The sequence below is a fragment of the Bufo gargarizans genome, chromosome 9, assembly GCF_014858855.1.
Source record: "Bufo gargarizans isolate SCDJY-AF-19 chromosome 9, ASM1485885v1, whole genome shotgun sequence".
Classification (NCBI taxonomy): Eukaryota; Metazoa; Chordata; class Amphibia; order Anura; family Bufonidae; genus Bufo; species Bufo gargarizans.
This window is the reverse complement of record NC_058088.1, coordinates 154,333,345-154,357,559: the sequence shown is the minus strand read 5'-3', so window position 1 is coordinate 154,357,559 and position 24,215 is coordinate 154,333,345. Positions and strand designations below refer to the sequence as shown.

The 24,215-nt window shown below is 40.5% G+C and overlaps 1 protein-coding gene across 1 annotated transcript in view; it reads right to left on the bottom strand.

The window, feature by feature from the left end:
- The window catches only part of ASTN2 (astrotactin 2), an 859,422-nt gene that overhangs the window by 608,797 nt on the left and 226,410 nt on the right, over positions 1–24,215 (bottom strand). The window contains exon 4 of the mRNA XM_044306147.1: positions 13,101–13,208. Within this exon, the coding sequence (XP_044162082.1) occupies positions 13,101–13,208 (108 nt within the window). The remainder of the gene's footprint in view (positions 1–13,100; positions 13,209–24,215) is intronic.

The following is a 24,215-nucleotide window of genomic DNA, read 5'->3' as shown; positions in this document are numbered from 1 at the left end:
ATTTCCTAGACATATTGGCACCTACCTCTCATAAGGAATTATGAATCACCTGGCCATCGCAGGCGCAAACCAGATACATATTTGTGTCATGGTGGCCACGAGGTACGGTCCCATGGTCTTTGTTTACTCGTACCCAGTCGGGGTAGGGAGATACCCATATCTCCCCATAGAAGCCACCTACCGGTACCAGGTTTGGGCTCTACTTGTAGCCGGAACCCAGGCAGGTCCATTAGTCCCAGAACCATCTCCCTGTGACCCTCTGGTCTGGAGCTATGACCCCTAAAGGGTTTTGTGGGTCATTCACCGTCAGCCCAGAAGAGGGGGAGTTGACCAGAGGGGGGGAGTTGACAAGAGGGGGTGGGCCAGCTACAGGTTAAAAGCCTGGTGCCAGCAAGTAGGCGGCGTCTTTTCTCTGAAGGGGGGTCACATCCTACACATGTGTTTAGAGGGACCCAGGAAATAGCAGGAGATCACAGCCCCTCGTGTGGCCTCCGGCTCAGGACATCGCCAAGGAACTTTCATCATACTTGGTAACTTACTTTCACCCTGCTTAATCCTATTGTAACCATATACCCTGTAATCTGTAACCTCAGACCACTGTATATATATTGTCTGTGTATAGTGTGTTATATCTAGTGTGCTCTTATAGCGATTAAATCTATAATTTAATCTTGTGCTATCTTGTATCTCGATCACGAATCCCCACGTCCGTGTTTTGGCCTAGTTATAAGCTACCGCGGGTTGGTTTCTGACCCTATAAAATCCCGTTAGCGGACCGGGCTTATATCAAACGAGAAACTGGTGGCAGTTACCCGGGCTGAGTGTGGGCTGTTTTCACTGCGGCAGTGAAAAGGCCCTTCCAGCTTGTTGCCTCTCTGTGCCCGCGTGGACAGGAGGTGTGTGTGTAAACTATACCAGCCTGACCTTACGTGCTCCTCTGGAGGGCGTAACTTCACGTTTTTGGTAAACCCTGTGATCATACCAGGTCTCGTGAGCTCAACGTGGTTGACGTCAGCGGACACGAGGGGTGGTATTCATCACAGTCCGCCAAGTAAGTTCTCTGCCCGCTATATTACATAACTGACATACCATAAGAGCAGATAATGTAATAATCACCCAGAGATATAATTCAAGGTTCCTGGGATATTTTCAACAATCCTATAATCCTATACTTCCATTAAAAATTGCATATTAACCCTTTCAGGACACAGCCAGTTTTCAACTTATGGACCGAGGATCATTTTGCAAATCTGACATGTGTCTCTTTATGTGGTAACAACTTTAGAATGCTTTTACTTATCCACCGAATCTGAGAATGTGTTCTTGTGACACACTGTACTTCATGTTAGTGGTAAATTTGGGCCGATATGTTTTACCTTTATTTATTAAAAAAATCCAAACTTTACAGAAAATTTGGAAAAAGTCAAAATTTTTAAGTATGAATTCCTCTGCTTTTAAGCCCTTATGCACATGGACGTAAATGTTTTCATCTGCTGATCTGCAAAACACGGATCCTAGCTGTGAGCATGACTCCTGTTTATTTCCCCTTGTCTAGAGAAAAGTCCTATTCTTGTCTGCAAAATGGACAACAATAGGACTTGTTCTATTTTCATTTTTTTGTGGAGCCACGGAATGGACACGGTGTGCTGTCTGTATCTTTTGCGGCCCCACTAAAATGAATGATTCCACATCTGATGCGGATTGGATGCGGACCAAAACTACAGTCGTGTGCATAAGGCCTCTTTTACACGGGCGTGTGAGCCCCGTTGCCGTATTGCGGACAGCATTTGCGGATCCGCAATACACTGGTGCCATTCCGTGGGCATTCCGCCTCACGGATGCAGACCCATTTACTTCAATGGGTCCGCAAATCCGGAGATGCGGAACAGAAGCACGGAACGAAACCCTACGGAAGCACTACGGAGTGCATCCAAGGGGTTTCGTCCTGTACTTCCGTTCCACAAAAAGATAGAACATGTCCTATCTTTTTGCGTAACGGCCGGATAGCGGACCCATTCATGTGAATGGGTCCGCGATCCACTGCGGCTGCCCGACGGACTGTGCTTGTGCATTGTGGCCCACATTTTGCGGCCCGCAGCACGACCACGGGGCACGCACGCCCGTGTGAAAGAGGCCTAAGGAAGATAGTTGCCTAAGGCAGATAGTGTACCAAAATAGTTATTAATTAACATTCAACATATGTCTAATTTATGTTGGCATCATTTTGCAAATATTTTATTTTGTAGAATGTTAGAAAGCTTAGAATTTTAGTACCAATTTTTCACATTTTAAAGAAAATTTGAAAAACTATCTTTTTTAACCACTTCACATCCGGGCCATTTGCCCCTTTCCTGACCAGGTCTAATTTTGAAAATCTGACATATGTCACTTTATGTGATAATAACTTTGGAACTCTTTTACTTATCCAAGCCATTCAGAGACTGTTTTCTCGTGAGACATTGCACTTCATGATAGTGAAAAATTTGAGTCAATATATTTCACCTTTATTTATGAAAAAATCCCAAATTTACCAAAAATTTTGAAAAATTAGCAATTTCCAAAATCCTATTTCAATTTCTCTGCTTTTAAAACAGAAAGTGATTCCTCATAAAATATTTATTACTTAACATTCCCCATATGTCTCCTTTATGTTGACATCATTTTGCAAATGTAATTTAATTCTTTTTGGACGTTAAAAAGCTTAGAATTTTAGAAGCAATTCTTAAAATGCTTAAGAAAATTGCCAAAACCCACTTTTTAAGGACCAGTTCAGGTCTAAAGTCACTTTGTGAGGCTTACATAGTGGAAACCCCCCATAAATGACCCCATTGTAGAAACTACACCCCTCAAGTTACTTAACCAGCTCAGGACCGCCGAACACAGGATTGCGTCCTGGCGGCGGCCCTGTTATTCCTCCTGGACGCACCGATGCGTCCTCTCGCGGGAGGCAAGATTTCCTGTGAACGCATGCACACAGGAGCGCGCGTTCACAGGAACGGGAGGTAAACTAGTGAATCTACAGCCTGCCAGCGGCGATCATTCGCTGACAGGCTGTAGATGCGATTTTTTAACCCCAAAAAGGTATATTAGATGCTATTTTGATAACAGCGTCTAATATACCTGCTACCTGGTCCTCTGGTGGTCCCTTTTGCTTACATGGACCACCAGAGGACACAGGCAGCTCTGTAAGTAGCACCAAACACCACTACACTACACCCCCGTCACTTATTAACCCCTGATCACCCCATATAGACTCCCTGATCACCCCCCTGTCATTGATCACCCCCCCTGTAAGGCTCCATTCAGACGTCCGTATGTGGTTTGCGGATCCAAGGATCCGCAAAACACAGAAACAGCGGATCCGCAAAACACGGACACCGGCAATGTGCTTTCCGCATTTTGCGGATCCGCACATTGCCAGAACTATATAGAAAATGCCTTTTCTTGTCCGCAATTTCGGACAAGAATAGGACATGTTCTATAGGCTCTACAAAAAACGCAGCGTTCGCCCGATCAGGCCTGATCTTCTGCGCACACTTGCGCTCAGTCCGCCCCACCGCAGTGACAGAACCGTAAAATCGCTGCGGCGCTATAAAGATCACTTTTGAGGGGCATGGCGAGTTCATAGAAGATATATATTTTTTTGGGGGCACAAGTTAGCGGAAATTTTATTTATTTTTTTCTTACAAAGTCTCATATTCCACTAACTTGTGACAAAAAATAAAATCTCACATGAACTCACCATACCCCTCACGGAATTCAAATGCGTAATTTTTTTTTTACATTTATATTCCAGACTTCTTCTCACGCTTTAGGGCCCCTAAAATGCCAGGGCAGTATAAATACCCCACAAATGACCCCATTTCGGAAAGTAGACACCCCAAGGAATTCGCTGAGGGGCATATTGAGTCCATAAAAGATTTAACTTTTTGTCACAAGTTAGCGGAAAGGGTGATTTTGTGAGAAAAATAAAAAAATTCAAATAATCATTTTCCGCTAACTTGTGCCAAAAAAAAAAAGATCTTCTATGAACTCGCCATGCCCCTCACAGAATATCTTGCGGTGTCTTCTTTCAAAAATGGGGTCACATGTGGAGTATTTATACTGCCCTGGCATTTTAGGGGCCCTAAAGTGTGAGAAGTAGTCTGGAATCCAAATGCCTAAAAATGCCCTCCTAAAAGGTACTCATTGGAATTTGGGCCCCTTTGCACACCTAGGCTGCAAATAAGTGTCACACATGTGGTATCGCCGTACTCAGGAGAAGTTGGGCAATGTGTTTTGGGGTGTATTTTTACATATACCCATGCTGGGTGAGATAACTATCTCTGTCAAATGACAACTTTGTATTAAAAAAATTGGAAAAGTTGTATTTTAGAGAGATATTTATCTCACCCAGCATGGGTATATGTAAAAATACACCCCAAAACATATTGCCCTACTTCTCCTGAGTACGGCGATACCACATGTGTGACACTTTTTTGCAGCCAAGGTGCGCAAAGGGGCCCAAATTCCAATGAGTAGTTTCAGGATTCCACAGGGCATTTTTACGCATTTGGATTCCAAACTACTTCTCACGCTTTAGAGCCCCTAAAATGCCAGGGCAGTATAAATACCCCACATGTGACCCGATTTTGGAAAGAAGACACCCCAAGGTATTCCATGAGGGGTATGGTTAGTTCATGTAAAATGTTATTTTTTGTCACAAGTTAGTGGAATATGAGATTTAAAAAATAATAATAATAATAATTTTCTGCTAACATGTGACAAAAAATAAAAACTTCCATGAACTCACTATGCCCATCAGTGAATACCTTAGGGTGTCTACTTTCCGAAATGGGATCATTTGTGGGGTGTTTCTACTGTCTGGGCATTGTAGAACCTCAGGAAACATGACAGGTGCTCAGAAAGTCAGAGCTGCTTCAAAATGCGGAAATTCAAATTTTTGTACCATAGTTGGTACAGATGTAATCGCTAGAACTTTTGCGCAAACCAATAAATATACACTTATTGCATTTTTTTTTATCAGATATATAGAAATGTCGTTTTATTTGAAAAATGTTACAACTGAAAGTGAAAAATGTCATTTTTTGGCAAAAATTTCAGTCAATTTCGATTAATAACAAAAAAAAGTAAAAATGTCAGCAGCAATGAAATTCCACCAAATGAAAGCTCTATTAGTGAGAAGAAAAGGAGGTAAAATTCATTTGGGTGGTAAGTTTTATGACCGAGCAATAAACCGTGAAAGTAGTGTAGTGCAGAATTGTAAAAAGTGGTCTGGTCATTAAGGGGGTTTAAGCTAGGGGAGCTGAGGTGGTTAAAACTGATTTTACAAACTTTGTTAAACCTTTAGGTTTTTGGAAGGCAGATTTTGCTGAACTGGTTTTTAGATGCCATGTCCCATACTGATGCACCCTTACAGTAGAAACTCCCAAAAAGTGACCCATTTTGTAAACTAGGGGATAAGGTGACAGTTTTATTGGTACCATCATGATTTTTAATTGCTCTATATTACGTTTTGGCACTGCTTTGGCACTGTTTTTATTTTTTACAATATTTATCTGACAGGGTAGATCATGTGCTATTGTTACAGGTTGTTATGGACGCAATGAACACTATTTATTTTTATGCCGATCGTCTTGTGCAGTGGCTCGTCTTTTGCAGGAAGAGTTGATGTTTTTATTGGTACCATTTTTGGGTACATATGATTGTTTGATCATTCATTATAACACTTTATGGGGCAAGGTGACCAAAAAATTTGTTGTTTTGGGGGGCATACGCCTTTTTGATTGCTTGTATCACGACCGGCGTGCCGATCACATACGTGACGCAAAGGGAGGGAAAAGGAAGGCCCTGTCCAAGGGAGAGGGAAAGATGGTGACCCCTAACTCACCTAGAGGCTGGCACCTGACTGCCCTGACGTCTCTAGACGGGTTTCTCACCCGTATGCCGATCACTTTCCTAAAACCCTGGCTTTCCCTAAAATGAGCCCTACGTAGTAAATAGGGCGGTGGGAACACTAGTCCGCACCACTAACACTAAAAGGGAAACACTAGGGAGAAGACAGACAATACTGACAAAACATATAATCCCAGGTGGGTGACAACAAACAACCAACAGGGATCCGGAGGGTAACGCTCTGGTACGACAACCAGGGATAACAGCAACTCAGCTCCAGTGGGTCAGTATAGAAGTCCAGGCAGGAAGCTCTATATCTGGCAACCAGAGAAGTGGGAGAGGGGAATATAAGGCGGTTGGGAGTGCTGGACAACAAACAGCTGAGAAAAAGAAGCTACGGGTCCCTGAGTGAGACAAAAAGGATTACAAGGAAAACCCAAAAAGCTACCATTAAGAAACAGCACTATTTTTAGACATAGAGCGTGCAGCCACCTGCTGTGACTTCCTGAACCCGGGTATAACGGAGTCAGACATGGCTCTTGACACCCTCGTGACAGTACCTCCCTTTCCACGAGGGGCCTCCGGACACTCAGGACTAGGTCTCTCAGGATGAGAGGCATGAAAAGCCCGAACTAACCTGTCGGCGTTTACCTCAGACGCTGGAACCCACATTCTTTCCTCGGGACCGTAACCCCTCCAATGCACCAGATATTGAAGAGAGCGGTGGACCCGACGCGAATCAACACTTTTGGATATTTGAAACTCTAGATTACCATCCACAACAACAGGAGGGGGTGGCAGCAGTGACGGTTCTAGAGGTGGAACATACTTTTTGAGTAACGACTTATAGATTTTAAAAGTTTGAGGTAGCTCCAGGCGAAAAGCCACGGGGTTAATGATGGCTACTATTTTGTAAGGACCAATGAACCTAGGACCCAGTTTCAAAGAGGGAACCTTTAACTTAATATTCCTAGTAGATAACCACACATAGTCATTCACTCCTAGGTCCGGACCTGGCGACCGTTTCTTATCAGCCATGCATTTATATTTCCCTCACATATTTTTCAAGTTAGCTTGCACTTTCTGCCATACAGATGAAAGAGATGACGAAAACCGTTCCTCTTCGGGAACCCCAGAAGACCCCCCCTCTTCGAAAGTACAGAATTGGGGATGAAAACCATATGCACCATGAAATGGTGACTTGCCAGTGGATTCCTGACGGCGATTATTTATAGCAAACTCGGCTAACAGTAAATATGATGACCACACCTCTTGGTTTTCAGACACAAAACATCTTAGATATGCCTCAAGGTTTTGGTTGGTATGCTCAGTCTGTCCATTCGACTGAGGATGGAAAGCTGAGGAAAAGGACAACTGTACCCCCAAACGTGAACAAAAAGCTTTGCAAAACGTAGAAATAAACTGGGTTCCCTGATTCGAAACAACATCGGAAGGGACCCCGTGAAGCTTCACGATTTCACTGATGAATACCTGAGCAAGAGTCTTCGCATTAGGTAGTGCAGGTAACGCAATGAAGTGTTCCATTTTGCTAAACCTGTCTACTACTACCAAAATAACAGTTTTACCCACAGACAAAGGTAAGTCAGTGATGAAATCCATTGACAGATGTGTCCATGGCCTATTGGGAATGACAAGTGGCAATAAAGACCCTGCAGGACGTGTATGAGAGACTTTAGCGCGTGCACAAGTAGAACAAGTAGACACAAAATCTATTACATCCTGACGCAACCTTGGCCACCAAAAACGACGAGACAATAGCTCCAAGGTTGCTTTACTACCCGGGTGCCCAGCAAGTGCAGAATTATGATGTTCCTTTAATAATAATTCGAGACGCAGGTTTAACGGTACAAACAATTTCTCTGAGGGACAAGAGACCGGGGCATCCCCCTGGGCCTCTAACACCTTCCCCTCCAGAACAGAGTGTACAGCGGAGACAACCACTCCTTTTTGTAGAATGGGTACCGGATCACCCACATTACCCCCTCCAGGGAAACTACGAGATAATGCGTCTGCCTTGGTATTTTTTTCCCCAGGACGATAGGTGATGAAAAAGTTAAACCTGGTAAAAAATAGAGACCACCTAGCTTGTCTAGGGGTGAGACGCTTAGCTGATTCGAGGTAGAGAAGGTTTTTGTGGTCCGTAATCACAGTGACGGGGTGGATTGCCCCCTCTAAAAAGTGACACCATTCTTCAAATGCTAGTTTAATAGCTAATAGTTCCCTATTGCCAATATCATAGTTCTTCACTTCAGATAGTTTTTTAGAAAAGAAAGCACAAGGATGCCATTTGCCAGGATACGGACCCTGAGACAGTACAGCCCCTACTCCCACCTCTGACGCATCTACTTCAATAAAAGGCTGGGAGACATCAGGTTGGATTAGTACCGGTGCCGAGATAAACCTCTCTTTTAGAGAGGAAAATGCAATTTTGGCGGCGTCAGACCATATAAAAAAAATCAGTCCCCTTCCTAGTCATGTCAGTAAGGGGTTTGACAATCACAGAATAGTTTTTAATGAATTTTCTATAGAAATTTGCAAAACCCAAAAACCGTAGCAGTGCTTTAAGGTTCTCAGGAAGATCCCAATCTAGAATTGCCTGGACTTTCCTAGGATCCATACGGAAACCTGAAGCAGATAACAGATATCCCAGGAACTGCATCTCCTGAACGGCAAAAACACACTTCTCAATTTTCGCATATAATTTATTCGTCCGTAGGACCTGCAGTAACTGTCTGACATGTACCTCGTGTGTCTTCACGAGTAAATTAAAATATCATCTAGGTATATCACCACAAACCTGCCGATAAGATGACTAAAAATGTCATTAACGAAATGTTGGAAGACAGCAGGAGCATTGGTCAGACCAAAAGGCATGACTAGATTTTCATAATGCCCCTCCGGGGTACAAGGCAAACCCAAAAATCTACCATTAAGAAACAGCACTATTTTTAGACTTAGAGCGCACAGCCACCCGCTGCGACTTCCTGACCCCGGGTATAACGGAGTCAGACGTGGCTCTTGACACCCTCGTGACAGCTTGGTGTTGTGATGTTAGATGACCAAAAATAGCTTTTTTGGCACAGTTTTTTTTTTTTTTAAAGTGTTCATCCGAGGAGTTAGGTCATGTGATATTTTTATAGAGCTGGTTGTTACAGACTCGGCGATACCTAATATTATTTTTTTATGTTTTAATATGTCCATGTTCTGCTATATTTTTTGTAATTTTTTAGTGATTTTCTTATGTAGGGACTCTATTTTTTTTGTGGAAAGAGGTGACGGTTTTATTGGTAAATTTTTGGGGACATACGCCTTTTTGATCACTTGGTGTGGCAGTTTTTGTGATGTAAGGTGACAAAAATAGCTTTTTTTGACACAGTTTATTTTATTTTTTTATGGTGTTTATCGGACTGGGTGGATCATGTGATATATTTATAGAGCCGACTGTCACGGACGCGGCAATACCAAAATATGTTTATTTTATTTATTTCTATTTTTAACATTTTTTTTATTCCTTAGGCTGGTTTCACACGGGCGTTGCAGGAAAAGGTGCGGGTGTGTTGCGGGAACATGCGCGATTTTTCCGTGCGAGTGCAAAACATTGTAATGCGTTTTGCACGCACGTGAGAAAAATCGGCATGTTTATCGGTGTTCTGTAGATTGTATTATTTTCCCTTATAACATGGTTACAAGGGAAAATAATAGCATTCTGAATATAGAATGCATAGTAAAATAGCGCTGGAGGGGTTAATTTTTTTTTTTTTTAACTCACCTTAATCCACTTGATCGCGCAGCCGGCATCTCTTCTGGCTTCTTTCTTTGCTTTGTGCAGAAACAGGACCTGTGGTGACGTCACTCCGGTCATCACATGGTCCATCACATGATCCATCACCATGGTAAAAGATCATGTGATGGATCATGTTATGACCGAAGTGACGTCACCACAGGTCCTGTTCCTGCACAAAGCAAAGAAAGAAGCCAGAAGAGAGGCCGGCTGCGCGATCAAGTGGATTAAGGTGAGTTAAATTATTTGAATTTTTTTTTAACCCCTCCAGCGCTATTTTACTATGCATTCTGTATTCAGAATGCTATTATTTTCCCTTATAAATTATAAAATAATGATGATCGGGTCTCCATTCCGATCGTCTCCTAGCAACCGTGCGTTAAAATCACACCGCATCCGCACTTGCTTGCGGATGCTTGCGATTTTCACGCAGCCCCATTCATTTATATGGTTTCCTACGTTGCGTGGAAAACACACAATATAGAGTATGCTGCGATTTTCACGCAATGCACAAGTGATGCGTGAAAATCACCGCTCATGTACACAGCCCCATAGAAATGAATGGGTCTGGATTCATTGAGGGTGCAATGCGTTCACTTCACGCATCGCACCCGCGTGGAAATCTCGCCCGTGTAAAAGGGGCCTTACTTGGGGAATTTTTTTTTTTTTTACATGCAAAATCTTTTTAATTTTTTTTATTTTAACACTTTATTTTTTTTATCTTACACTTTGCGTCTCCCATAAGGTCATACAAGACCTCTGGGGGACATTTAACTTCACTTTTTTTTTTCCACTACTGATTTCTCCTGTAACTGGGGCTGAAATAGTAGCCCCAGTTACAGGGGAAATACACCCTCCAGAGAGGCTGTACAGCGCTATACAACACTGTAAAGCCTCAGTGTAGGGCTGATCAAAGTCTGTAGAAGACCCGACAGCTCCTGCACTCTCCCGGCCCCGGCGGTCACATGACCGCCGGGTCGGGACAGGAAGTGCATAGCATCGTTGAGCGCTGTGTATACAGCGATCTAGAAGGCAGGGACACCTGGGAACTGTCCCTGCCTTCTCTCTGGGTTGCCCTGCTGTCACTGACAGCGGGCAACCCACTCTGCAGCTGCACGATTAGCGTGCAGCTGCCATCTCTGAATGGACGTTCAGAAACGTCCATTCAGAGATAGAGATCCACCTCCCGGACGTTTATAGTCAACGGGCAGATGGGAGGTGGTTAAGGACCAATTCAGTTTTAAAGCAACTTGAAGGGGCTTATATGATAGAAACCACCCATTTTAGAAACTATGGGGCACATTTATTAAGACCGGTGTTTTAGATGCCAGACTTAAGCCATATAACTCCGGTGGATCCGCCGGAGTTATGTCTTACATTTAGACCATTTTCTACGCCTAAAACAGGTGTTAGAAAATGCACACCATGCCCACTTTTTTAGAACTGGTGTGAGCCGGTCAAAGATTGTGATACCTAATTTAGGCGTATTTATGTTTAATAAATGATCTCCTATATCTCTCAAATTGCTCAAAACTGATTTTAGACTTTAAAATAAAATGGAAGTAAAATATAAAATATTTCCTTTTTTCGTGGCTATTTTCCATTTTATTCAATTTTTTCCTGTAACCAAAAACATTAATATTTATTACACTCATTCTGCAGTTTACAGAAACACCCCACATGTGGTGGTAAACTGCTGTATGGGCACACCATAGGGTTCAAAAAGGAAGGAGCACCATATGGTTTTGGAGAACAGATTTTGCTGGAATGGTCTTTGGGCGTCATGTGACATTTGATGAGACCATGAGGAACCCTTACAGTTGAAACACCCCAAAAGTGACCCAATTTTAGAAACTTTAGAATTTTTTGAGGTGTGTAGTGAGTACTTTAACACCACAGGCATTTGGGAGGCAGATTTTGCTGGAAAGGTTTTGGGGCTCCGTGTCACATTTGAAGTGACCATGAAGTACTCCTACAGTAGAAAAATCCTAAAATGTGACCCCATTTTGGAATTTAGCAAGGTGTGTAGTGAGTGTTTTGACCCCACAGGCATTTGCATGCCTTTGGAAACTCTATCGGTAAGGTATTATGGAGTGGAGTGAGCATTTTGGCACAACAGGACTTTTGCAAAATGAAAGTTGCTATTTTTCCACAGAATATACAGTACCCAATATGTTGTGCCCAGCTCATGCTATCTGAGACTTACACCACACTACTTGAATTAATTGGTGGTTTCTACTTGGTATGGAAATTCCATAAAATTGGAAGTAAGCTGCTTTATGGGTAGGTGGGTAGGGCTCAAGGCATGTTATTTATCAATGGGTGGAGTGAGCATTTTGACATTACAGGTATTTAGTAATTAATGAGTAGCTGATGGAGCAAAATGAAAATTGCAAGTTTTCCACAGATATGGCATTTCAGTTAATATGCTGTGCCCAGCTGGTGCCATCTGAAACACACCACACCCCATAAATTGTTAGGAGGTTTCTACTGGGTGTGGAAATGCCATAAACAGGGATGTAAACAGCTGTTTGGGTATGTTGCAGGGTTCAGAAGAGAAGGACCACCTATTGACTTTTCCAGCACATATTCTGACTGGTTTGGTTTACATGTGCCATGTTGCTTTCAACCAGCCTCTGAGGTACCGTACTGCTATTTTCTGACAACCATACATTTTTTTATTTTCCTCTTGACGTATCTGCGTTTTAGACGCCAGTCTTAATAAAGGACCTGCGCTGGTGGTGTATCCACCGAAGTTATGAAGAGACTCTGGTCAGTTGCAAATGTAAGAGAGTATCCGAGCTGCCTTACATTTAGACATTTTTCTAAGCTGAAAACAGGCATAGAAAATGGTAAAGGCCGGCCTGTACGCTTCTACACCATGCCCACAATTTTAGATCTGGCATAAACGGGGCGAAGTCGCAGATAGCAGCACAACTAACTGTTGCGCCGCCATCTGCTTTTCAAATATGCCTAATTTATCCATATTTCAGCATAGTAAATGACCCCCGTAGTTTTTGTTGAAAGTTGAGGGTATGGGAAAGATTTTTTTAGCCGCTAGCATTTTTTTCAAAAGCAACAATTTTTTCAGGAATTTTTCTATCTACTTCTCTATGGGGAAAAAAAACACCTATATATTTATTTTGAAAAAGATTTAAAAAAGTACAAAAATCTGTCAAAAATGCTACGTTTTTTCAGCATTGTTATGGGTCTATTTTTGCTTTTTCTTTTGCAGAAAGAAACCCTTGTGTTTCTTTTGGTCTGAAGTGTTTTGGGTTTTCTTAACCATTTCCTATGTTCTGTGTGGTGAGGTCTATAAGATGGCGTACAGTTAGAATGAAAAAATCTTTAGAACACTTTTTCTATATTAGTAAACCAGTCACACAAGGACATAAATTGATACCTTTGTATCCTTGGTGGTTTTCATGCTGTCGTCCTCGAATTGTCAATTGTGCCTCATCACCAGTTTCTGATCCAGAATTTTCTTCTGACTTAAGGTACCCTGCTGGATCTATGAGAAGAAAACAAATAAGGGAATTTGTGCTAGCAAAATGAGTATGATTGAACGATTTATAACATTTCTAATCCTAAAACATTTCTTTCTGACCTTAAATGTCCCCAAATGCTATTAGCTATGGTTTATAGAGTAGGCTCCCCTTTAGACATGATTTTAGAGACTGTAAAAACTGCACCAGGATAGATTCACGCACAGCATTTCAGTTTTTGTGTGTGCTTTTTTTTATTTGTGGATATTTTTACTTAAATATCTGTCAGCAAAAAATCTGGTATGAAACCAAGCACCAATACTTGGCAGGGCTCGGGGAGCATAATGGAAGAATACCTTCTAATCTGAGCTGCAATGCCCAGAAAAAGATTTTCATAAAGTAGGAACACCTTTAACTCTGTGTTCAAATGTCCAGAAAAAGACTTGTATTCTGATAAGCAAATTACCAATTAAGTGCACCTAAGGCAGGCTACTTGGTGCACCCTAGCTCCGCTGTTTGCTCTGCCAGCTCACCTCTCTCATGAATGATTGACAGAGCTAGGATTCTGAATGTTTCTAGATATTCTGTTTGTACATTGAAGAAAAATATTGGGCAAATTGGATGAAACTACTGTGAAACTAAAAAATAAAAAAAGTTTGATTGCAACACAAAAAATCTGTGTGCCTCAATTTCGCTATATCTGAATGTTTCTTGGACCTGATATCTTGCGCTAACACGAGGAGTTAGAACATAGACACATGCGCAGTAGAGAATTTTGCCACAGAGCCAGGAGATGTTGTGGTGCACGTGCTGTTAATTTTTAATGAGTGGCTGATGGGTGGGGGCAGGCAGATGTCCATCAATATCAAGGACTTCAGAGCACACATAAATAATCAAAAGGACTGTTGCACTGGCTTTTGTGATTGGCTAGTGTGATCAGAGGCTAATTGACCAAAGACCCTAACGGGAAGCTTCCCCCATATTGCATATCTTCATTAAAGGCAACCAGTAGAGGAAGCTGATTCTGGCCACCACAGAGGGGTAGTGATTTTGTTCGGCTGGGGTGTTTTGCGCTACACTGTGGCATTTGGGTCTGCTGGGGCAGTTCTTGTGTTGGCAATGCCTACTTTATTGGCCCCACCTACTGTTAAGTTGGACCCACCTACAACATGAGGTCACTTTTAGTTTTTTTTTTTTTTTAAGGCCACTTTAATTTCCCAGTCCGGGTGTGATTTTATTGAGACTACTACAATAAAAAAAAGATGACAACATGCTATAATGAGGGTGTCTGTCACTATGTTGACCTGAGAATCATATATTTTATTTGGTGATAGCTTCTCTTAAATACACTTTGCATTCTGGCTTTTTTGGTATAATAAAATTAACAATGAAAGTCCACAAACCAAGGAGCAATATGGGAGTGTCATATTTTCCTGCCAACTGCAATGGTTTCTCTATGTTATTTCTCTAGGCTAAAATTAGATTCAGTGTTCATATTCTTCTGACCCTGCAAGATGCATACAAAAGTTATATATAGAAGAAAAGTGGACAGCACCACAAACAAATGCAGATAATGAGCATGGTAAAGCAGCAAACAAATCCTCTGTTAGGACTAAAGACTTTATCTGCCTATCACCAAAACATTACATCAAGATAGGACATATTGCTAACCACATCCTGTAAGTCTTGCAGTAAGTTCTTCCTGTAAAAGGATCAAAAACAGCATCTGCTGGTACAATGTATTCAAAAGGTCTCAATGGAGGCTTTGATTTGTCTGTAAGTTTGTGAAATTAATTTTTTCACTATTCAAGATGTCAAATTCCAGAAAAACACCGTGGTCTTACTATTATGAGCATTATGATTATGATATGGGTGTAGGTGTACAATTACAAGTGTCCATTATCGTCTTATGTTATCATCTAAATGTTCATTGTGATCACAGAATCCTGCTACGCGATGCAATTTGTGCCTGAAAATAGATAAAATAGATAATGTGATACTTAGTAATACATATGCCGCAAGGAATATTCTTGACATAATCACGTGACAGCCTTGGGGTTCATGCACATGAGCATGTGTGCCCCGTGCCCGTAGTGTAGACTTTAGGTTCACAATATATGGTCACCAGCTGTGTGCAAGCCATACTGCAGATGAATTGACTTGAATGGGTCTGCGATCCGCCAGATACGGAGCGGAGTGGAGGCATGAATCAGAAGCCCACAAAAGCACTTCAAAGTGCTTCCATGTGATTTCGGTCCATGCCTCTACACTGCAAAAAAATAAAACATGGCAAAGAATGCACGCATTTTACTTTGACCCATCTAGTCAACATTTTGAGATGTAACCCCTAGTGATATTTTATTTTACCTCTTATGTTTGTCAAGACAAAGGAAACCTGTCACTATTTTCAAGCTGCCTTAACCATGGGCAGCATAAAACAGGTTACCTCCTTTCAGAACCAAAAACTGCTGCAGGACAATATTACTCCAAAAATATAATAGCTTTATTCATAATACATATAATATACAATAAGAGTCTGGGACAAAAATAAAATAAAAAGGGCAAGATGGAAAAAAGACACCGAGAAAGCAAGAGATGCCCTCTGTAAATAACCAATATCCACCGTATATTTGGTGACGTACTGTAGCAATACTAGACAGATGGTATGATACAAGGATGTATCTCTGTCATAGATAATAAATAGAATAAATATGCACAATATCTATCAAAATTAGACCTGAAAAATAGTGAGCAAGACCAACTTTAATACAGTCGGACTTCAATATAAAAAAATATAAAAAGCAAAACTCACTGACAATAGAGGAAGATTAAGAACAAATGTATTAATACCGAACAAATAACATAAAATACAAATAAAATCGATAGCAGCAATCCTGTACACCTGGGTGGGGGGGGTCACTAAAGTGCAAAAAATCATTAGCAGCTTATGATACTCCCGTAAAACCAATAAAATCAAACGTGTTTCGGGACTAGGGAAGGGACCGTAGTCCTGAAACGAGTTTGGTTCATTCTCCATGTAAGATTAAGAAGATCTACTCTTGAGACATTGCTGGTTTTTCTCACTAAGAACTCTTTGCGATTTTAACACTATTAGAAAGGAACCTCCTTACTTCCAGAACATAAATCAACCTACGTGTAAGAAAAGCTCCGGTCCTAAGTGAACCGGCACCGGAACAAGAATCAAGGTCAAAGTGCGGTGCTAGCTAAGCGTGGGAAAAAGAAGTAGCGAGGACGCCAAAATCGTGACTTAAATAAAGTGCACTTTAATACATCTCTCACGAATATATATCGCATATCATATTATTCAAGAGTTTCTTCGACAATATATAAGAATTTAACCAGCGAAAGGAACTTATTTATCAATACATTTTTTGAAGACTAGGACGTCATTTGTATGTTTAGAGTAGCGGGATGCCGCTAACTCGTGTGAACTTTTCTCAATCATACGAAATTACTTATTCACACAAATAGTCTTGAGTGTTGAAGATAACCTATAAGAACTTTCAAAAGGATTCGAATATTCAGAATATTTGTATGTACCAAGATATAAGTTTCTGATGCAACTAACCTTTGGAACCCAATGATCTTCTGTTGATTTAATTTGCCAAGGAGTAATCGATTTTATTTTGTATCGATTTATTGATTTTATGGGATTATCATATGCTGTTAATGATTTTTGCACTTTAGAGACCCCCCCCCCCCTGCGGTGTACAGGATTGCTGCTGTCGATTGAACAAATTTTATTCTATTTTATGTTATTTGTTCGGTACTAATAAATTTGCTCTTAATCTTCCTCCATTATCAGTGTGTGCCCAGTTTTGCTTTTTAGATTTTTAACTTGTGTAGAAGGGGTGATTCTATTTGACTGTGAGCACAACCTCGTGATCCTTGACGCATTGGTGCAGCCTTATATATTTTTTCAGACTTCAATATATACCCCATAGATACAGAACATCTGCTATAAAGATGTAAACTACAGACCATATAGGAACCACAGAGATGCCATAAACAGTCAAATACTATTTAATACCCAAATTGATAACAATAAAGCTTCCTCAATGTAAAATCAGAAGCCAATACATATACAGGTATAATGGCATACAAAAATACATCCTCCAGCTCATAATAAAGCATGTACCCTGAGACATGGTTAAATGACTGGATGAATACAGCTCCATGTGAAAGACCTTGACGCGCGTTTCACCCTGAAGGCTTCATCAGGAGATAAGAAATAATTAAAATCCAGGGTATATATAGAGGAGGAGTACATGTAAGGTTGTAGTGGATGTTAAATACAATCACCTGCATTTCTACATATTGGGCGTAATTCCCCCATGATGACTGGTACCATCCTTCAGCGTGTCCCTACCGAATGCCGATGATGGCACCGGAGCACGTCAGGATGGGGCCGGACAGTGCATGCGTAGGTCCGCGACCCTGTGGAACGCAAGTGATAAGAAGGGTCGCCTATTCTCTAGTTACATGGAACGCAAACAAATATAAAGAAGAAACAATCTAACTCTACTAATACACCAGTGTAAAGTGCACAAGTATCATCGCTTAAAACACCAGAATCTCATATGGGACGTAGGGAAACCACAATATACCCGGAAAGGATTAATTTTAAAATTAATATAAATAAAGTGTTCACAGTGTCTATATTATAATATAAATAGATATCAAGGATATCAACCATAAGTAAGTGAATAATTATTATACATAATTAATCAAACCTAGTTATACATATATAACATTAATATTCCACAGAAAAATATTCTGTAAGAAAAAGCGATAAGTGCTATTCATAATGCCCACAGAAAATACAAATGTAAAGTGCAAAATCACAAATAATACATTTAAAAAAATCTAAAAATAATTATAAAAGGAGGATAAGAAAGATCCCAGCAGGAGTCACAAAAAGTGGCTCATGGTGGGTGATGTCTATCCACCGCAAACAAAAGAATCACAAAAAAGTGATAATCCTAACAGCATGGTAACCCCAAACCCATAAAAAATACATCTGCACATATATCAGTACGTCCGTTGCTATTCAAGTAGTAATCATAATTTTTTAAAATTATTTCTCTTCTTTATCCTGCATTCATTGCAGCTTTAAATACACATCTTCCAATCCTTCCTACATCTTAATTCTGCATTCACAGGACTGCTCCTTCCATATTTCATGTTGACTCCTCCCCAAGCATCACATCAAATGGAACCGTGACGTAATACCTCGAAAAATAAATATGCAAACATACAGACGTGGACAAAATTGTTGGTACCCTTTGGTCAATGAAAGAAAAAGTCACAATGGTCACAGAAATAACTTTAATCTGACAAAAGTAATAATAAATTAAAATTCTATAAATGTTAACCAATGAAAGTCAGACATTGTTTTTCAACCATGCTTCAACAGAATTATGTAAAAAAATAAACTCATGAAACAGGCATGGACAAAAATGATGGTACCCCTAACTTAATATTTTGTTGCGCAACCTTTTGAGGCAATCACTGCAATCAAACGCTTCCTGTAACTGTCAATGAGACATCTGCACCTCTCAGCAGGTATTTTGGCCCACTCCTCATGAGCAAACTGCTCCAGTTGTGTCCGGTTTGAAGGGTGCCTTTTCCAGACTGCATGTTTCAGCTCCTTCCAAAGATGCTCAATAGGATTGAGGTCAGGGCTCATAGAAGGCCACTTTAGAATAGTCCAATTTTTTCCTCTTAGCCATTCTTGGGTGTTTTTAGCGGTGTGTTTTGGGTCATTGTCCTGTTGCAAGACCCATGACCTGCGACTGAGACCAAGCTTTCTGACACTGGCTAGTACATTTCTCTCTAGAATTCCTTGATAGTCTTGAGATTTCATTGTACCCTGCACAGATTCAAGACACCCTGTGCCAGACGCAGCAAAGCAGCCCCAGAACATAACAGAGCCTCCTCCATGTTTCACAGTAGGGACAGTGTTCTTTTCTTGATATGCTTCATTTTTTCGTCTGTGAACATACAGCTGATGTGCCTTGGCAAAAACTTCGATTTTTGTCTCATCTGTCCACAGGACATTCTCCCAGAAGCTTTGTGGCTTGTCAACATGTAGTTTGGCATATTCCAGTCTTGCTTTTTTATGATTCGTTTTCAACAATGGTGTCCTCCTTGGTCGTCTCCCATGTAGTCCACTTTGGCTCAAACAACGACGGATGGTGCGATCTGACACTGATGTTCCTTGAGCATGAAGTTCACCTTGAATCTCTTTAGAAGTCTTTCTAGGCTCTTTTGTTACCATTCGGATTATCCGTCTCTTAGATTTGTCATCAATTTTCCTCCTGCGGCCACGTCCAGGGAGGTTGGCTACAGTCCCATGGATCTTAAACTTATGAATAATATGTGCAACTGTACTCACAGGAACATCTAGTTGCTTGGAGATGGTCTTATAGCCTTTACCTTTAACATGCTTGTCTATAATTTTCTTTCTGATCTCTTGAGACAGCTCTTTCCTTTGCTTCCTCTGGTCCATGTCGAGTGTGGTACACACCATATCACCAAACAACACAGTGATTACCTGGAGCCATATATATAGGCCCAATGGCTGATTACAAGGTTGTAGACACCTGTGATGCTAATTAGTGGACACACCTTGAATTAACATGTCCCTTTGGTCACATTATGTTCTGTGTTTTCTAGGGGTACCATCATTTTTGTCCATGCCTGTTTCATGAGTTTATTTTTTTACATAATTCTGTTGAAGCATGGTTGAAAAACAATGTCTGACTTTCATTGGTTAACATTTATAGAATTTTAATTTATTATTACTTTTGTCAGATTAAAGTTATTTCTGTGACCATTGTGACTTTTTCTTTCATTGACCAAAGGGTACCAACAATTTTGTCCACGTCTGTAATTAAAAGAACAACAACACATAATACCTTGAAATAAAAATGTGCGCATAATTACAAAAAAGGTTTGAAGCTATTTGATTCATGGACCACAAGGAACCATAGTGTCCAAAATCACTATCCATTTAGTTTCCCTGCGTAATAAAGCTTGTTTTATGTCACCGCCTCTCGACCCTAACCTGGTTCTATCTATTCATCTTACACTTAAGATCTTGTGGTCATCCCAATATAAAATAAGTCACATGGACATGTGATCAAATATATCAATGCCTCTGTATTACAAGTAATGGTATGAACGATCTTATATTCCTTCTTACATAATACATAACATAGTAACATGGTACATAAGGCCGAACAAAGACATTTGTCCTTCCAGTTCGGCCTCTTCTTAGAAGAGTCGCAGAAAGTGGTGGAACGAGTCATGTATTTACATGCTGCACAATTCCCACAGGAAAAGGATCCCCATTTAGGGCCTCTACTGCCAAACGCATTGCTGGGTATATTTGATATATAATGACTCTTTGTCAGAAGACCACGTAAATTTTGTGATCTCTTCCACATAATCTGGGGATATGGTGTCAAAGATGTAGCTAATTCTCTATCAGTTTGTAATACTGCCCAATGCTTTTGCATAATGTTCTGGATGGTAAGCCATTCACTATTAAATAGAGTGATGAATCTCTCCACTGGATCTTTTTTATGTTTATTATGTTTAGTCTTGCGTACCAGCAGAGTGTCTCTTGATGTTCTTTTTGTTCTCTCATATCCTTGATGAATTGTACTTGTACGATATCTTCTCTCCCTGAACCGTTTCGTCAAGAGGGAGGATTGTTGTTTGAAGCTCTTCTCCTCGGAGCAGAACCTGCGGATTCTTAAAAACCGACCCACTGGAATAGCCTGCCCTGTACAACTTTCGGATAATGTGAAGATGAAGCGTGGATGTATTTTTGTATGCCATTATACCTGTATGTGTATTGGCTTCTGATTTTACATTGAGGAAGCTTTATTGTTATCAATTTGGGTATTAAATAGTATTTTACTGTTTATGGCATCTCTGTGGTTCATATATGGTCTGTAGTTTACATCTTTATAGCAGATCTTCTGTATCTGTGGGGTATATATTGAAGTCTGACTGTATTCAAGTCGGTCTTGCCCACAATTTTTCAGGTCTAATTTTGACTGGTCTAGTGGAGGGACTTTGATAGATATTGTGCATATTTTTCCTTAATATATATACTCTTTACGACTATATATGACATCATACATTGTGTCATACCATCTGTCTAGTATTGCTACAGTACGCCACTAGATATACGGTGGATAATGGTCATTTACGGAGGGCATCTCCTCGCTTTCTCTGTGTCTTTTTTCCATCTTGCCCATTTTTTTTTTGTACCAGACTCCTATTGTATATTATATGTATGATGAATAAAGTTATTACATTTTTGTAGTAATATTGTTCTGCAGCTGTTTTTTTGTTTTGGATATGTGCATGCCTTTTCCTGCGGGATTGTATGCTATCCAGGAGATAGGCTTTACCTCTTTACAGAAAGCTGCATGTTACATCATTAAGTCGAAAAATGTCCACTGGTCAGCTGTCATCTGGCTTCTCCCCACCCAGCTGGGCTTCATTGACCGATCTCTCTCTATAAGGCTTTTTTCATATGAGTGATACGGTATCTGTTCAGGGTAAAACTGATGGTTTTGCATGCATTTGGACGCAAAACTTGCTTGTGTGAAAAAGACCTAACATAATATATAATAAATATTATATAGAAAAATATATATGAAACTGATCATCAGTGGCTGCAGGGAGACCTCCTAGTATGCATGAGTCCTAGGAGACCTTAGACCCCTTTCAGAGGAGTACCCGGCCTGAACTCCCAGTACTTCCGGGGTCACATTGCATTACATGGATTTATGAAGCTATAAAACCTTACAGTTCTGGAATGTTTTAGATAACAGTGACAGCATTATGTCAGTGTCATCTAATACATTCCAGAACTGTAAGGGTTACATAGCATTATAAACCAATATAATGCTATGTGACCCCGGCAGTGCTGGGAGTCCAGGCTTGGTGCCTCAGGCTGCGAGTCTGCAGAGAGACACTCGCTTGTCTGAAAGGGGCCTTAGGCCTATTGCACACGATCGTATGGCTTTTTCAGTGTTTTGCGGTCCGTTTTTCATGGATCCGTTGTTCCGTTTTTTTGTTTCCGTTGTGTTTCCGTTTCTGTTCCGTTTTTCCGTTCCGTTTTTCCGTATGGCATATACAGTATACAGTAATTACATAGATAAAATTGGGCTGGGCATAACATTTTCAATAGATGGTTCAGGAAAAAACGGAACGGAAACGGGAGACATACGGATGCATTTCCGTATGTGTTCCGTTTTTTTGCGGATCCATTGACTTGAATGGAGCCACGGACTGTGATTTGCGGGCAATAATAGGACATGTTCTATGTTAAAACGGAACGGAAAAACGGAAATACGGAAACGGAATGCATACGGAGTACATTCCGTTTTTTTTGCGGAACCATTGAAATGAATGGTTCCGTATACGGACCATATACAGAACGCAAAAAACAGCCAGTAAACGGGAAAAAAAAACGGCCGTGTGCAATAGGCCTTAGAGTGTTACATACCAATTTTCAAAACGATTGGAGCATAATTGATTTGGGTAGAATTAATTCAAACCTGAATGTTTTGAAAAATTTAACAAATCACATTTGAAATAAACTTCAAGAAATTTGCTTATTTCTAATGTGAATATTCTATGTACATTTTTACTTTATTTACAAAAATGGATGAATAGTTTTCAGGATGTCACTCCATTTATTCTACTTCTGGTCCTGGCTCTAACTTTCTATTTGGACTTTTAGCACAGCAAACGGCCTCACCTAGCACTCTCTGTCCTCGCTGCATCAGATGGGCTCCATAGAAGTCTACCAGCCCATCTTGGTTCCGTCCTCTGCAGCGAGGAGAGAGATTGAGATATGAGAAAGCTTCTCTCCCTTCCCTCTATGACATATCAAAAGTTTTTTGAAAAGTTAGTGACCCTTTAAGCAACCATTCAATACTTTTTTTTATGTATCGTAATGCTAAACTTGCAAACCCATGTGTATACTATAAAGTATATAATACAACACTGCTACAAATATTCTCTGAAAAACCTATCCCGAAAGTCACTCTGTAGTCTCTGATGTCTTACACTAATACATGCTGATCTGCTCTGCCATATGGCAGATAATACCGTTCCAAATTATAAACAATCATTTAATCATGAAAGTGGTTTTGGTGGAAAAAAAAAAAGAAAATGGCTCAGGAAAGAAATGTTTTGCAAAGTTATACAATAAATTGACACTAAAATTGAGATTATCTGCTGTGCTGATGAGCACTATATAACTTCATTACTCTTATTCTGTCATGTATAAAGTAGCCTTCATACCAGTAGTTTCATAGTGCCAATTCCCAGTCCAAAAGGACCAAAAGAGGAATAAATCAAAGCAAAAAACTTAAGCACAATGACATCATTGCTAAGCTCCTGCTATAGGATTTTTTGTATTTGACTAGAAATTAGCTAATCGTGTCTGAATTAATTGGATTAATCACGAACTTTATAAAAAATCTGCTGTCAAAAGAATCTGTTAACATTTTGGATATTCCCTTTTGGGTGAATCGCGCAAAACGGTGCCAGCACATTTTTACTGTAAAAATTATTGGGGAAAACGGCAGGGAAGATGAACATGGTGGACCACATGGCCTTGGGAGGGAGGAGAATGTCTGACTGGCTCAGAGGATGACAGACAAGCTGTGAGCCAATCAAGGGCAGTATTTTGGCAGCACCTCCAGCCCTCTATACATTTTGCTGCAAATGCTGTGCAATTGGCCCTTTAAAAAAATAAATAAATAAAGCCCACAGTTTTGATTTTGCTACAGTTTATAACTAAAGGGGTAGTGAAAAAATGGGAGGGCTCGACACTAGCCACACAACCGTTGCTAAAGTGCATCAAGCAGTAAACATTCTGCTTACAGTCTCCCCGCAAAATCATACTGGGTAAGGTGGACAGTGACAACTGGGTAGTGGTGCAATGCTTTTAGAAAATACACAGTACCTTGGCTTGC